Source organism: Carassius carassius, chromosome 32 (genome assembly GCF_963082965.1).
Source record: "Carassius carassius chromosome 32, fCarCar2.1, whole genome shotgun sequence".
Classification (NCBI taxonomy): Eukaryota; Metazoa; Chordata; class Actinopteri; order Cypriniformes; family Cyprinidae; genus Carassius; species Carassius carassius.
In genome coordinates this window covers 1,474,450-1,489,449 of record NC_081786.1, presented here as the reverse complement: position 1 = coordinate 1,489,449, position 15,000 = coordinate 1,474,450, and the positions used below count along the sequence as shown (strand labels likewise).

General features: G+C 32.7%; 3 protein-coding genes across 3 annotated transcripts in view; 2 read left to right on the top strand and 1 right to left on the bottom strand.

Moving 5' to 3' along the window:
* LOC132113350 (uncharacterized) overlaps positions 1–1,479 on the top strand; it is a 5,855-nt gene extending 4,376 nt beyond the window's left edge. Inside the window, exon 5 of the mRNA XM_059521147.1 lies at positions 796–1,479. Within this exon, the coding sequence (XP_059377130.1) occupies positions 796–822 (27 nt within the window). The 3' untranslated portion in view covers positions 823–1,479. The remainder of the gene's footprint in view (positions 1–795) is intronic.
* Positions 1,480–6,382: 4,903 nt separating this feature from the next.
* On the bottom strand, positions 6,383–7,096 carry LOC132113349 (putative transmembrane protein INAFM2). The gene has a single exon (XM_059521146.1). The coding sequence runs from the start codon at positions 6,878–6,880 to the stop codon at positions 6,383–6,385; it is 498 nt and encodes a 165-aa protein (XP_059377129.1). The 5' UTR covers positions 6,881–7,096.
* Positions 7,097–10,479: 3,383 nt separating this feature from the next.
* plcb2 (phospholipase C, beta 2) overlaps positions 10,480–15,000 on the top strand; it is a 36,020-nt gene continuing 31,499 nt past the window's right edge. Inside the window, exons 1-5 of the mRNA XM_059519794.1 lie at positions 10,480–10,757; positions 11,043–11,120; positions 13,122–13,190; positions 13,865–14,002; positions 14,930–15,000. The exon at positions 14,930–15,000 is cut by the window's right edge and continues 9 nt beyond it. Of these exons, the coding sequence (XP_059375777.1) occupies positions 10,674–10,757; positions 11,043–11,120; positions 13,122–13,190; positions 13,865–14,002; positions 14,930–15,000 (440 nt within the window). The 5' untranslated portion in view covers positions 10,480–10,673. The remainder of the gene's footprint in view (positions 10,758–11,042; positions 11,121–13,121; positions 13,191–13,864; positions 14,003–14,929) is intronic.

The window sequence follows — 15,000 nt, the reverse complement described above, 5'->3', positions numbered from 1 at the left end:
TTTTTAATAATAATAATCATTATTATGACTAATATAGAACTATATGAAAATTACAATATAAAGGAATACTATTGTAATATTTTGCTGTAAAAAATATTTAAGAAAGAATTACAGCTCAAATTATAATAGTAATATGTATTTCTGTCTTATGAGAGGCCTACATTAAATGTGTGTAGAAATAAGTTTTTTGTTATATATATATAAAACATTAAAAGTAATAAATGAAAAAAAAATTGATGCATTTGGCAACTTACAGTGAATTCAGGCTATGCATTTTTTATTTTATTTATATCATTTTTAAATATTTAAAATATTAAAAATCAAATAAATTAAAAACAAAACTATATAAACAATTGTTTAATATAACAAATGACAATAATTTTAGTAATGATAAATCCTACAATTATTATTATTACCAAATAGAAATATAAAACATTCTGAATAACTTAAAAATAAATGAATAATATTTTTATATAATATTTTATATTATTATTATAACCAAATAAAATATAAAAATTACTATTGTAGTATCTCACTCTAAAATTATATATATATGTATATGAAAAATTATATTCTAGTAATTTAAATTGCATTATTACTATGAATGGCTGTCTACATTAATTCAAGCAATAAAGTTCTGAGTATGTATGTATATAAATATGTAAATATATATATATATCTATCTATATATATATATATATAAAATATTAAATGTATATAAATATATATTGATGTCATACTATTTAATTGTTGAAATATTTATATTTATTTTACTATTTCTCTTTTTTTTTCCAGGCCAGAGAGAACGGGAAAGTGGTTTAGATGGGAAATGATGTCATTCACATCTGGCTAAAACCAAAACAAAGCGCAGACCGAACCCATCACTTGCTTTAGTTTCTGTCTGATTGTGTTTGGAGTATTTGTTTCATTGGATGCAGAACGCTGAAAGCACTGGTTGTGATTGTTCTGCTTTAGTTTATCTTCTTTAAGATTGTTAATGCTTCAGCGCACACTAAACCCAAAGCTCGGATGGATTTCAGTCTGAACGCACTACAAACGACTTGAATGTGTAACTTTAGTGGAACAAACCCATAGACACAGTGTGTATTTAGACTTAACCAGTGCACTAACTGACTTAACCTAGTCTAGTACTCATATAAGCCTCATATAATATTCTTCATAAGCACATGTGTCGTGGGGTTTAGTGTGGATGTTAACCAGGATGGTTCAAGTATGTTAATTAGCACTTTATTTTGAAAGAGTGAACTGAAAAGTATTAAACCAGTTGTTTGCTTTTGCAATCTGATTAAAAATGAAGGACTGTTAAGGTCTAAATTGTTTAGTTTTACAAAAGGCCACAGAATGTTTACGACATAAACGTGTTTTAGTTACAGGTTTATTTGAACCTGCTAGTTTAGCACTCGGTAGTTTATTATAAACAGCAATAAATTATGATCGTGCTGATGTTCATCTTCATAACGTTTCTGTATTTCTGAGTCCAGACACTTAAAGGTTTGAGGTTTTAAGTGACTAATGGTTGATTTTTATATCGTCACTTTAAGTATCTTGTGTTCATTTGGTTTTGAAATGAATGTTAAATATAAATAATAAGCATTAAAAGCTTTTAGCAGCCCTGTACTGTGATGCTTGCACTGATTTCACTGGACAGAATATTAAAATGCACTAAAATTATACCTAAAACGAACCTGATTTATGAATTTATACCAACAATATCTACCTGTCAAAAACACAATTTAACTAAGATTTATTTTTAAATTAAAGGTTTCTTTATTAAAATAAAAAAAGAAATCTTAATTACATTTAAATGAAGCTTATTACCTTTAAATGTCATAATATTTGTGTTTTAACGCCAGTCAACATTTACATTAAGAATGAATCTTTTGTGGTGTAAAATTTATTTTATATATGTTTTTATTAATTTTTTTTATAATCAAGAGACAATATTTATATGAGTGTGTGTGTGTGTGTGTGTTATATATATATAATTATATTATTATTAACTTTTAAATGAGCAATTGATATTTTGAATTTAGCAATAGAACAATGTTTTTATATAATCTTTAATTTTTAATGTTATTTATTATTTTAATATTATATTTAAATATAAATGTAATAATTAATATTTTTATATGTAAAATATATTTTTAATATTCATATTTAAATATAATTTCGCATACATTTGCTTTGTGTTAAGCTGCAAATATAAAAATATTGTCTATTTAATTATAGATGTGTGTGTGTGTGTGTATTGAAATTTATTGAGCTTTATTTTACATGATTTTCAGCGAAACACATTATATGCATGCATCAATTCTTAGTTTTTATGTAGATATTTCATGTTAGCTCTCTTGATTCCATCTATCGATTGTTCATAATTATTTTCCAGCCTCTCTTTGTTTTGTTAAATCAAGGAGGCGGAGCTAATCGCACTTCACTAATTAATAATTTTGAGGAAGTTGATTCACTCGCTCAGTCCATCTGGATTTATTTAAATGACCAATGCTGTGCACAGTCTGTGTAACCCACTTCTACAGCAATGACATCTGTGCAGAAGACACTAATAAACTAATGGTTGTTTTGCAGAAGCAGTGCTGCATCAGAGCTCTGTGTTCAGATCTTTTGGGATTCGCGTCTTATTATTTTTAAGAGCCTCCCATCGGCCAGTTGCTCTGGAAATCACTCCCTGTTCTCTTCAAACACAGCTTTGTCTCCTGTTACTCTTTTAATTACCTTTTCCAGCAGACGTGCTTGGGGACCTTCACATGACTCGCATGATTTATGATCATCATGGTCTGGATTATAGATGAAGGTACTTTAATCTGCTGGTGTTTGGTCAAATATTACACTCATGTCTCGTGAAAAGGCAAACACATTCAGGAAAGTATTTGAAAGGGCACTGATCCGGTCAACATGAAGCAAACTGAAGTGATAGGAATTCTTTTTAATCATTTGATTAATTTTGTTGTTTATAGTTGAGGTTTACGTGTTAGTCTCCTAAAAATTTAAATACAACATATATAATGACATGTATAATGTCTAAATGTTATTTTGCATAATTTATTCAGTTTTTAATACATTAAAATGTAGCATTTTAACGTCCATTAACGTTTTTATGTATATTTATAGAGAAAGTATATAGATATATATACTATATAATAGTAATCATTATATATAATAGTGTATAATATATAATGTTTTTAGATTTGTTTTTTGTTTTGTTTCTTACTTTTTATAACTGATTCTACAATATTTTAATAAATAAATGGAGCCTTTTTAGAACCAATTAAGGTCTCTTAAGATTTTTTTGTATTCTATATTTTACATTAATGTTATAATATTAAAATACTGTTTGAATTTAGCAACACATCTTGTTGTTTTTTTTTAAATTTAGTATTGTTTTTTATTTATTATTTTCATTTTTAAATATTGCTATATATAAAATGTATTATTTTTAGAACATTAAGATATTCAAATTAATTTAGGTTTGTCAAATCAATTAATTGCAAAGAATCACATCCAAAATAAATGTTTGCATTTGCATTATATATATATATGTACTGTATATATGAATAGCCTTGATGCATTGTAAGGGGTTTTGGATAAGAGCATTTTCCAAATGCATGAATGGTAATGTATACTGTATATAAGCTTTTATTTTGATATGATTAATGAGTTTGACAGCACTTCATATATTCTTGATGCAGAGTGTTTCAGAACTGACACATTTTAAGCTCTTTGACATTATGGGCATGTGCACAGTTTGTTACGGTCTTTTAATAGTCGATTCGAGACCTGAAGGGAACATCAGCCCTATAAAAAGCCTGTAGTGCTTCTATCCACCGGTTATTTCAGAAATGGGACAAAAGGCCTGGTAAAATCCACATGAGTGCAGCTTTGGCCCTGTCCTCGTCTCCTGCTGCAGTGCGGTGGTCTCTCGGCACACACTCCATTATATCAGGAGCACCTGCAGCTGATGGGAAAGCCGGCCAGTGATGGGTTACAGCACTCTTAGCTTGATTAATAATGCATTTCCGTCTGCTCTGACCGATGATAATTGAAAAGCCCATTATGAACCTGCAACATAATCCTGCACTTTCTTTCAAACAACAGCATTTGTTGTATTCACTGGTTCTCAAATGGTTTTGCTTCAGGATGCAGGTTTTAGCGACTCAACACATCGTTTATCAAACAGAATTACCAGACATGAGGTTTATTCTTGAGCCAAATATGCAAATATTGGCTATTCAGCTACATCAACTTTGAGATTAATTGTGCTTTATTAGTTGCATTTAACACTAATCGGATCGAACCTTCAACCAATTGAGAGGAACTGATTCAACTTGCATGCAAGAACTTGCTGGGTTTGTGTATGATTCATATGATTCACATGTACATGATTCACTCGTACTGTATGTACGTGAGTTAATGAAAAGCAGATTAAATCAGGAATAAAAAGATCATTCTTCAACACTATAATGTGAATTTGTTATATTATTAATTTAACTAAATCTCAAGGGGACTTTAAGTAAGGATTTTTAGGTCAAATAACATGTAATCCATAGAAAAAGTAACTAATCTGATTAAAGCATTTTAAAATGTAATCTAATTACAAGTACTACTTAATTTTTGGAATCTGATTACATGATGCAGATTACATGTAATCAATTATTACTCAGATTCCAGAAAGTAAGTACTTGTAATTAGATTATATTACATTCTAAATGGATCATAATCAGATTACATTTATTTTTATGGATTGCTTGGCAGTGAATTATTCATAATTAATCATTTCTCCCCAATTCTTCCTTTTTCTCTTTTAAATTGTCCTTTATAAAAAGTCCTACCATTTAACTTTGACTATATTCACAAAATAGAAAGGCACTATAAATATAACCTAAATAAATTTGCAATCCATGCTTCTGAATAAAACACTATAAGAACAAATACTTATGAAATGTGTTATTGATTACGAATGGTAGTGCTTGTAGTGCGCAGACTGACCATTTATGATTGATTTGTACCCACAGCTGCTGAATCAATCGTCTTCAATCACAGGACGAATAAAAACATGTCCAAAACATCCTGTTTACAGGAAGAGGCTACTTAATAGTACAAGTGCATTCAAAGTGTACAGTTACACCACAGCATCCACAGATTCAGTGCTGGGTGATTTGAAGCGTTTAACTCTTTTATCTTAGAGTTGAAAAATCAAATGATTTTTGACATTTGGGTGAATATGCAATTGCATATCAACTCACTAAAAAAAAAAAATCTGCATTGCATGTTGAAATTAAAAGGCCATTGTGTTCATGTTTCATAAATGTGCAGTACGAATGCAATCTCTGTGTTCGAGTTGCACAGATTTCTCCCTGGTATTTTCTGGCCTGTGATGTAACAGGTCAAAGAGCCTCAGCTGAAAATAGAGCAGGATTGTGTAATTCCTGCGTTTGACTTCAGAAGACAGACAATAAACCTTCATCACGTAGTGTACGGAGAGAGAAAGAAGCACTACTAAACATGCATGGATGCAAACCGATGAGAGTCACTATGAGGCCAGAAAACACAGAAGAGAGTGAAAATGTGTGGCTGTGAAGAGCTGTGAGTGCCTGAAAAACGACCCTCTTCTGATCAATTAAACCCAGCATTAACCCAATCTTGTGTTGATCCTAATATCTGATTATGGGTCAATGCAGGATTAAACAGTGCGCTCACCTTAACTAAACTCTAATTTCGTTACCTCGCCAGCTTGTTTTTAATCTAGTCAAACTGATTGATGTGCTGCCCAGATTGGTTTATATAACACAAGAGCATCTTTCTCTTTAACCCCTTGTGCAATGAAAGGAAATGAGTGTATAGTTATAGGTAGTTTATTTACCATTACGGTGATGTATTCTACACTTATGCTACATCACTTGTTATAAAAAAATGATCTAGTGCTGCTAAAAGTGTCCAGAGCATGTATGTACAGTTCTAAACAATACATTTACATGGATATCTGCACATACCTGAGCATCGACACAGGTTCCTCTAACACAAGAATCCTGATTAAATTGGTTAACAGATTTAGTTGAAATTCATGCAAGCTTTTAGAATTGCTGTTTTTTAAAAGCTTGTGCAACCCCCCCACAAAAAAAAGAATGGCTGTTCGAATCAAGGCATTGAGTGCAATGTACAGTCGCTTCGGATGATACGCTCCCAAAAAATCAACTGCAAGGAGATGTCGAGTATTAAACAGGTTATAGGCCTATATGAAGGGTTAAACACTATCAGAGCCGTTGCTATGTAGGCTATGCGTCGGCCTCGTCTCGGCCTGTGAACGTTTCCAACGAGCAGCAACGCTTCCAAGTCTCCAACTCAAGTCTTAGGTCTTTGTGTCCCGGTTATTTGAGCGCGTTTGTCTAGAGTCGTCCTCCGCGCGCGTCTCCGGTTGCGCGCCTCCGCTCTGGTCTCTCCTGGAGGACCGTGTTTTCTCTGCAGTCTGAGTGTCTGAGATGTCTCTGGGCATGTATGTGTAGAGATCCACGGGTTGGGAGCGCGCGCCTTTGGAGAGGGACGCGTGCGTCGGCTCTAGAGACGCGTTGGTGCCGGTGGCGTTAATGGGGACCGGAGTCGTTCGCGTGCTGTTGCTGTCCGTCCCGTTGATGCTCGCGGTGGTGGTGGGGGGAGTGGTGGAGGTGGACTTGTTTGGAGACCATATGAGGCTGTAGTAGATGGCCAGGATGATCGCGGCTAGAGACACGGATAAAACATAGGCGAACACCGTGGCCAGTCTTACCCACTTCTTATTGGTCTTTGCAGCCATCTTTGCCTTCTTGTCGCCGGTGTAAGTGGCTGGTTTGCCCCTTTCCATGTTGGGCATGAACCCTTGGTCCCGATTGGTCCGGGTTTTCCCTCGATGCTCCACGACTCCGGCCGTTTTGAAGGATGTTGAGGCTCTTTTACGCGCGGGTTAAATCGTGTCGCGCTCGTCCATAGCGCTCGCGCGGTCTCAGAGATGCGTCTGCGGCTCACTGCTGCTGATGCTGATGATGATGATGATGCTTCTGGTGTTTTCCAGCATCCAGCGCAGCTGTCATCCCCCCCCCCCCCCCCCCCCCCCCGCCCGAGGGCTGAGGTGTTTCTGATCCAGATATCACGGGATGGATTAGAGAGGCTTGAGAGTGATGAGAGGGATGATCATGCTGTACACACATCTGCGCGTGAGTGTGTGTGTGTGTGTGTGTGTGTGTGTGTTATTCAACTGAAGAAGAGGCTACATCAGCTCAGAGGAGGAGGAGGCTCTTAAAGGACCAGCGACACAGCAACATCATGATGCTCATCAGTTCACTCAAGGTCTGGTGACACTTTCTGATGACTTTCATTAAAATGCATCTAAAAAAAAAAAAAAAAAAAAAATATATATATATATATATATATAATGCTTATTTATGAATCGAATATATACAATTAATTAAAATATAAAACTGAAACTAAATTTAAACGCATTTTCGTTCATTAACTAAAATTAACATGTAAGAAAAACATTTCCCTTTTTAAATTGTTGAACTAAAATAACTAAAACTGAAATCAAAAATAGTTAATACTATATTTAAAAAGCAAATGACATAATTATAAATGAACTAAAATTAAAATTAATACGGAAAAAAATTAAACTGATTCCAAATATTAATACAATCTGTATTTATGGTATCTCAAAAAAAATCATATCAGCTTGGATTCAATCATTTTAATAACAGTCGAGAATATAGTCTAGTGTATATATATAGTTTTTAATGGAGTTAATTAGACACATTTAATGTTGATAAACAATTATAATATTATTAAATAAATAAATGGTAAATAAAACATCTGATAAACTGTAAAGTGTAATGTAATGTAAATCATTAATGATACTTCTATTTGAATGTACATCAATTATTGATCTGTTAGATAATGTTTGTTAAATACCTTTATTATTGATTATCAGATCTCCCTTTTATGGACAAATGGGATCTGTCAATCAAACAATATCTCATTGCACAAATACCTTAAAAATCATTAATTTTATTGAAAATAAGTATATATATATAATATATGTTAATAATATAGTTCTAATATATATATATATATATATATATATATATATATATATATATATATATATATATATATATATATATATATATATATATATATATATATATATATATATATATATATATATATATATATATATCATTCAAATAAGAAAGCACTGTATTTATATTACATTTATAATGTCCACATCATTATTGCCTCCACTAGCACTTCTGATGAATAATTAATCCTTTCTAAATGTGCAATGAATATTTGATATGAAATGAGGAAGGCTTCTGATGCAATTTTATTTGCATCATTTATAGATCCATTAAAATGAATGATCTCCTACATTATGCATTCTGACTGTATGTTTTGTTCTATGATAAATTATTGGATAAAAGCAAACTGATTTAACATTTGCAGATGTTTGTTTAATTGAACATGAAGTTGCATAAAGATGCATTTCCCTGAAGCATCTTCACTGATGTGCACTAAACATGCAGAATCAGATAATAGTCGGCCATATTGAGTCTGTGACCCGTCCCATCAGTAATTAAATGGTTAATTGTGACATTCGAACAGACGATTCTCCTACTGGATGTTCGCCTGACCGTCCTCTGGTGCCACAGGACCTGATTGACACCACATCACCTGGAAGTGCTGCTGCAGGAGCCAATCAGATTTAGAGTTTGGATTCCTGCACCATGATGTCCTGCTCTGATTGGTCATAACCAAAACAAACACATGTTGCTTTATTACAGCATTTATGATTATCAGTAATTAGTTAACATTTTGACAGTGAGCTTTATTTTATAAATCTGTGTTTCTATTTATGTATATATATGTATATGTAGAATGGTTATTTTAATATTTTATTGGTATTATTATTATTTTATGTTATTTTAATAAACTTTTTTGCTGTTGTTGTTGAAGATGTTGGTCTTGTGTGTGGGTGTGTGTGTGTGTGTGTGTGTGTGTATAAATGCCATAAATAAATATTACTACACATAATATATATATATATATATTAAATGTTCTTATGGCGTATGAACTTTAGTAAACTTTTGTTTGTATTTTGGTTCATTTTCATATTTTAAGAATAAGATTGGGGTGGATACACACACACACACACACACACACACACACATATATAGTGTATAATTCTACAAAAAAAAAATTATAATAATTACCCATTTTTATTACGATTCATCTCTTTCACATGCATATCTGGCTAGATAAATGTGTATTTTGAGATATTTAATGTTCTATCAGGTCTCTCACATTATCCCTATAAAAGTATAATATTAATGAACACACGACATGTGTCCTTGATTCTTCTGATTATTATTGTGAATGTGTGTCGTTTAGAGACCAGCCTCATGTTAATGTGCTCCATGATGATTTCCATGTGTCAGCTCATATTTGACTATTAGCCAGACGACATGAGCATCGCTCTGAAGCACAGTCCAGCTCATTCTAGAACAGATTCAGGATTTGATGAACTCTATGAACGAATATAGCAGTGAATCTATTTCACCTCATCTGTGTGTCAAAGCCGTCATCGAGAGCTGATATTTACATATTCTAATCTGACATCATTAATAATCTCAAACCTTGTTCAGTTGGCTCCTTGTCATTATAATCGTCAATTAATAATCAATCCTAGACATTTTGGCAAAGTTATGAACAAACATTCCAGTAAATGTTCGCTCAGACTTCTTACTTTAATGTTCTCAAAATGTTACCATAGAAACACTATTGACACATTCTTTAAATGTAACTCCTTCACTTCAGAGAACGTTAAAAAGTAGCATTCCAAAAAAATGGAATGTTCCTTTAATATTTAAATTAATTATCTGATTGTAACATTACCAAAACATTGTTAAAACATAGTTTTATCAGCTCACTTTATATTTATGTCTTCATTTAATATTCATGTATTTGAATTACATATAAATATGATGCATATTTATCATTCATAAGATTTCTGTAATAGTGCTAATAAACTGAATGTGTTATAAACACACAACAATTTATCATCAATAAATCCTACTTGTTTCAATCTAGCTAATTGAATATAGCTTATTCCATGATTTAATAAAGCTCATGCTTTTTAACTGAATACGTTAATTTAATATAATTGCATTCATGCTGATTATTTAAATAAAATCAAATAGATGTAAATCGTTAATAAGAAAATCATAACGTGAAATCTGACCCGTTTGATTTATGTGTGACTGACAAATATGCATCACAAATGAAATGTATTAGTTTATTTGTTTTGTTCAAAGTGCGTAATGCAAATGCATGGGAATTTAAATGAAATTAATTGACATACATTTTAAATTCAGGCCTAAAATGTATAGATTCTGTTCTGGATTCTTGTATCCTATGCTGCTCTATAGCTTGATTGTGGCATGGTTTCTAGCACAGGTGACTGGTGTAAACCTGAGCAGGGTGGGTCCGTTCATTTGCAATGCATATTGAAGGCTGGACGTCCTGGACGTACTTTCCCCGAAGTCCTTCATTCTCACCGGGCACAATGAGTTCAGGACTGAAGCTTTAGACCACATTACTGTGGTGATCTGTCCAAAATGAACCGAAACCGCTACTCGCTTCAGGAGCCTGATGTCAAAGAGTATCTGGTGAAGGGAGACAGGTTCACAAAATGGAAAGAAGTAAGTGTGCAGGATCAGAATTAGGACTCGTATAAACACACGAGATTCTAGTCAGTATCGGTTAATGGATTCATATTTGACTGTACGACAGGTGCCTCTGGTCCTGATGCTGATCATTATTACAAAAGGATAAACAGACATGATTAGCTGACTAATCGTGACTATCAGTGTTTAATGAAAACAGGCCTCTTTGACCATTTCCATTTCCGTTTCTGATGTTTTTGTTCTTAATTTGTATCATGTTGAGAGATATTGAACTGTTTTATGATAAAAATCTCTTGATAGGACTCCAAGAAAACCACACCGGTCACCATGAAGATGGATCCCAAAGGATTTTACCTCTATTGGATAAACCAGAGCAAGGCAAGAAAAAAAAAAAACATTTATTAATAATTTATATTTAATCTGTTTTGTAAGATCTTTATGTTTCACCTGAACTATATATATATATATATATATATATATATAAAACTATCCATCTATTCATTTCTTACATTTATGCATTTTTGTTTTACATTTATCAGTTAATGTATTTTATATCATTTGTAAACCTGTTTATCAGCTGAACCAAAATATACTAAAATATTTACCTGAAATATCACTTACATTCACAAAAAAGTACAATGGTAAAGTTATGGTAATCCCACAGTATTTTGACATTTACTGTGATACAGCATGATTTACTATGATGCCATATTCATGCACCGCAGTATTTACATGGCACTTTAAAGAGCATGTCCAGAAACCACAGTATTATCACATAAAGTGTCCAACATCTGATGTTTTCCCATTTAAATAAATGTGGATAAATTTATTTAATTTGACATTTTTACTTAAAAATAATATTTTGTTTATTTGTATTTCATTTTTTAAATATAATTTATAATATAATTTTTGTGTGTATTTTTTAAAACATGGCTATAGTTTTCATTCGCTTTTTATTTCAGTTTTATTTAATTTCGTTTTGAATTTTTTTTAAATGTTTTTTTATTTTCATTTTTATTTTTATTTAATTTTTATTTAAAAATTTGAAATGTCCTCTTGACAACTAGCTGAAATAAAATAAGCTTATGTTTTGCTATGTTTTATTTTATTCCCGTTAACCTTTATTTTACATCCAGTATTTTAAGTTTTATGGTTTTAGTTTTAGTTTTATTTGTCACTGGCATTTACAATCACAAAATCACAACTTATATTTTATATAGGTTGTGTATATACCTATACTAGCGGGAAGTGATTTGCTCTAATAGCTGAATATATAAGTTGATAATGCAGTGATTATCTATATATTTTACATTTGAAATATAGTTGATTCGTTTGACAATGCCCTGCCTGTTATGAGAGTATCATCCAAACATAATATCCATAAGAGCTGCAGGCCTCCAGCGTTTGTGTGTGTGTGTGAATATTGTTTTGTGCTGATGAAGGTTTGCAGTGTGTCAGATCTCTTTCAGCTTCTTCTGTGGGCAGAGGAACGTTCTGGGTTGCTGGATATGAACACACACAGATCTGACAGCATACTGTGTGATAATATCCACTCAAACACATGCAGCTCATAATCATCAGCTTTGTTTTTATATGTGGATATAAAGATCCAGTTCACTTGGGTTTGCTTCTCTACCTTAAACAAAAACATAGTTGGGGGTCGATACACATCCAGCCCCAAAATCTAATTTTATTGTATGTATTACTAACTAGAGTACTAAAATGAAATAAAACTAAATTAAAGCTAAATAAATATTCAAAAATATGCAACAAAATTATTAGTTTATATATATATATATATATATATATAAAATATTTATTCATATTTTGAATGAGCTTTTATGTTAATATTTATTAAATATTACTAATTAGTTTTATTTCTTATTTTTGGTTGTAGTTTTAGTAATTTTAATACTTTAACCTAATCCAAGGCAACATTTCAAAGTTCATTTTTTTTTACTTTATAAGGTGCATTTATTAATATTTTTAATGTAATATTTTAGCTTCATTTCAATTAACAAAAACAATTTGTGATAGTTTTAGATTTACATTTTGAGTTTTAGTTAACAATAAGAAAACGTTACACAACAGAATGTGATTTGCAAGGTCTTGTTTGCAAATTATTGAAATAAGTTTTGATTTTTTTGTGTGTGTTTGCTCCCTTCATTATTCATTTTCTATCTCCTCATCCATTAAATTTATGCTTTAAGCGAATGTTGTCTTAAAAAAAGAAATGATACATTTCATCAGTTCTCCAGGAATCGAACCCGTGACCTTGGCGTCGCTAACATCACACTCTTCTATTAGAACAACAGGAATTCCGTATTGTATTCTGTGCATTATCTGTGATGTCACATCCTGTGTCTCTCCGTCCCGCAGGAAACTGAGTTTTTGGATGTTGCCACCATCAGAGACACGAGAGCGGGAAAATATGCCAAACTCCCTAAAGTATGTGCCCTTTCCATGTTATGTAATGTGTTTTTGGTTGCATAAGTCGGTTTTCTTCATGACTAAACAGACGCAGTGACAGATTTTGAGTTCACTGTTGTATTTGAGCATTGGTGTGAATTTGCCTTGCAAACAGCAGCGTTCAGCAGAAGCATCCTCTTACACAGCAATCACATCCACCACAGCAACCACTGACATACTAAAATCATCTCCCAATCACAAATCTGCTGGTTTTTACATTAAGAGTCATGCATTAAGCAGATGCATTATCCAAAGCATTTTTGACATGTGCATTTGAAAATACTATTAGATATGATGTTATTAAAATCTAGACGGGATTTTATTGATGCATGTCATATTTGATATATTAATGTTTTTGTGGTTTTCTCTGTCCCCTGTTGACCTTGTGTTCCTCCCTTCACACATTTGCATGACGCTGGATTTGTTTGCCGGTTTGGGTTGTTCTTGTTGATGGGTCATGTATGGAAAGCAGAGGCCATAGAAAAGATGTTTAAAGTTTTAGAGCTTTCCCTCCTTAGCGTCACTTGCTTTAATATTTTGAAGTTTGATACAGTGACCTTCAGGAATCTGAAGTGTTGATTAAGTGTTCAGGAACTTTTTAGACGTTGTTTCATGTTCTCAAGCAATGTCTTGTGATGTTCTTCCTCTTTCAGCATCCAAAGGTTCGTAACGTCTTCAACATGGATTTCCCTGACAGCCATCATCTGGCCAAAGCGCTGACCATCGTGACCGGACCAGACACCGTCAACCTCACTTATCACAACTTCTTCGCTGCTAAAGAAGTGGCTCAGGTATCACACTTCACACATGAGTTTAATAGATAGATAGATAGATAGATAGATAGATAGATAGATAGATAGATAGATAGATAGATAGATAGATAGATAGATAGATAGATAGATAGATAGATAGGACTAATGTTCTGTTCAAAGCAGCTGTTGGTCTCTGTGGTTTGGAAATGGGTTTTATGAGTTTATGATTTTCATATCCGGCCACTAATAAGCTGCAGATCAATTGTGTTATTTCTGTGTGCCTCGAAGCCCTGAGGTTTATCATACGCCCTCTGGTGGGTGAATGCATTATAAACACATCTGACTGAACTAAATATTGATTTGAACAAAGTACTGAAGGTATTGTGCACTCCAAAATAAAATAACAAATTAAAGAAATGCTGAGATTTTACTCACTCTAAGACCATCCAAGAGTTTGTTTCTTCATCAGGTTTGGAGAAATGTAGCATTGCATCAGTGTCTCATCAGTGGATGCTCTGCAGTGAATGGGTGCCGTCAGAATGAGAGTCTGATAAAAACATCACAATAATCCACAGCACTCCAGTCCATCGGTTAACACCTGGAGAAGACAAAAGATGAAACACATCCAGCATTAAGATGTTTTTAAGAGTCTATAATCCATAATAACACTTCCTCCAGTGAAAAAGTGTTCTGGTCTGAATCAGGAGAGAAATCTGCACAGATCAAGCACAGTTCTAAACAAATATGTGTCTGGATTTTTACACTCTAGGAAGTGTTTTTTATGAATTATAGACTCGTACTTTAGATGGAAGCGATGGTTTAAAGTTAAAAAATCTCGATGGATGTGTTTCTTACTGGAGTGCTGTGGATTATTGTGATGTTTTTATCAGACTCTCATTGTGACGGCACCCATTCACTTGCAGAGGATCATCGTGTTTTTCTAATCTAAGTTTCTTTCTGGCACAGACGTGGGCAGACGACATTCTGGCTATAGCATATAACACACTGCGAGGAAACGCCTGCAGACAGGTCTTCCT

Coding starts and splice junctions, on each gene's coding strand:
- LOC132113349 (XM_059521146.1), bottom strand. CDS start 6,880: ATGCCCAACATGGAAAGGGGCAAACCAGCCACTTACACCGGCGACAAG.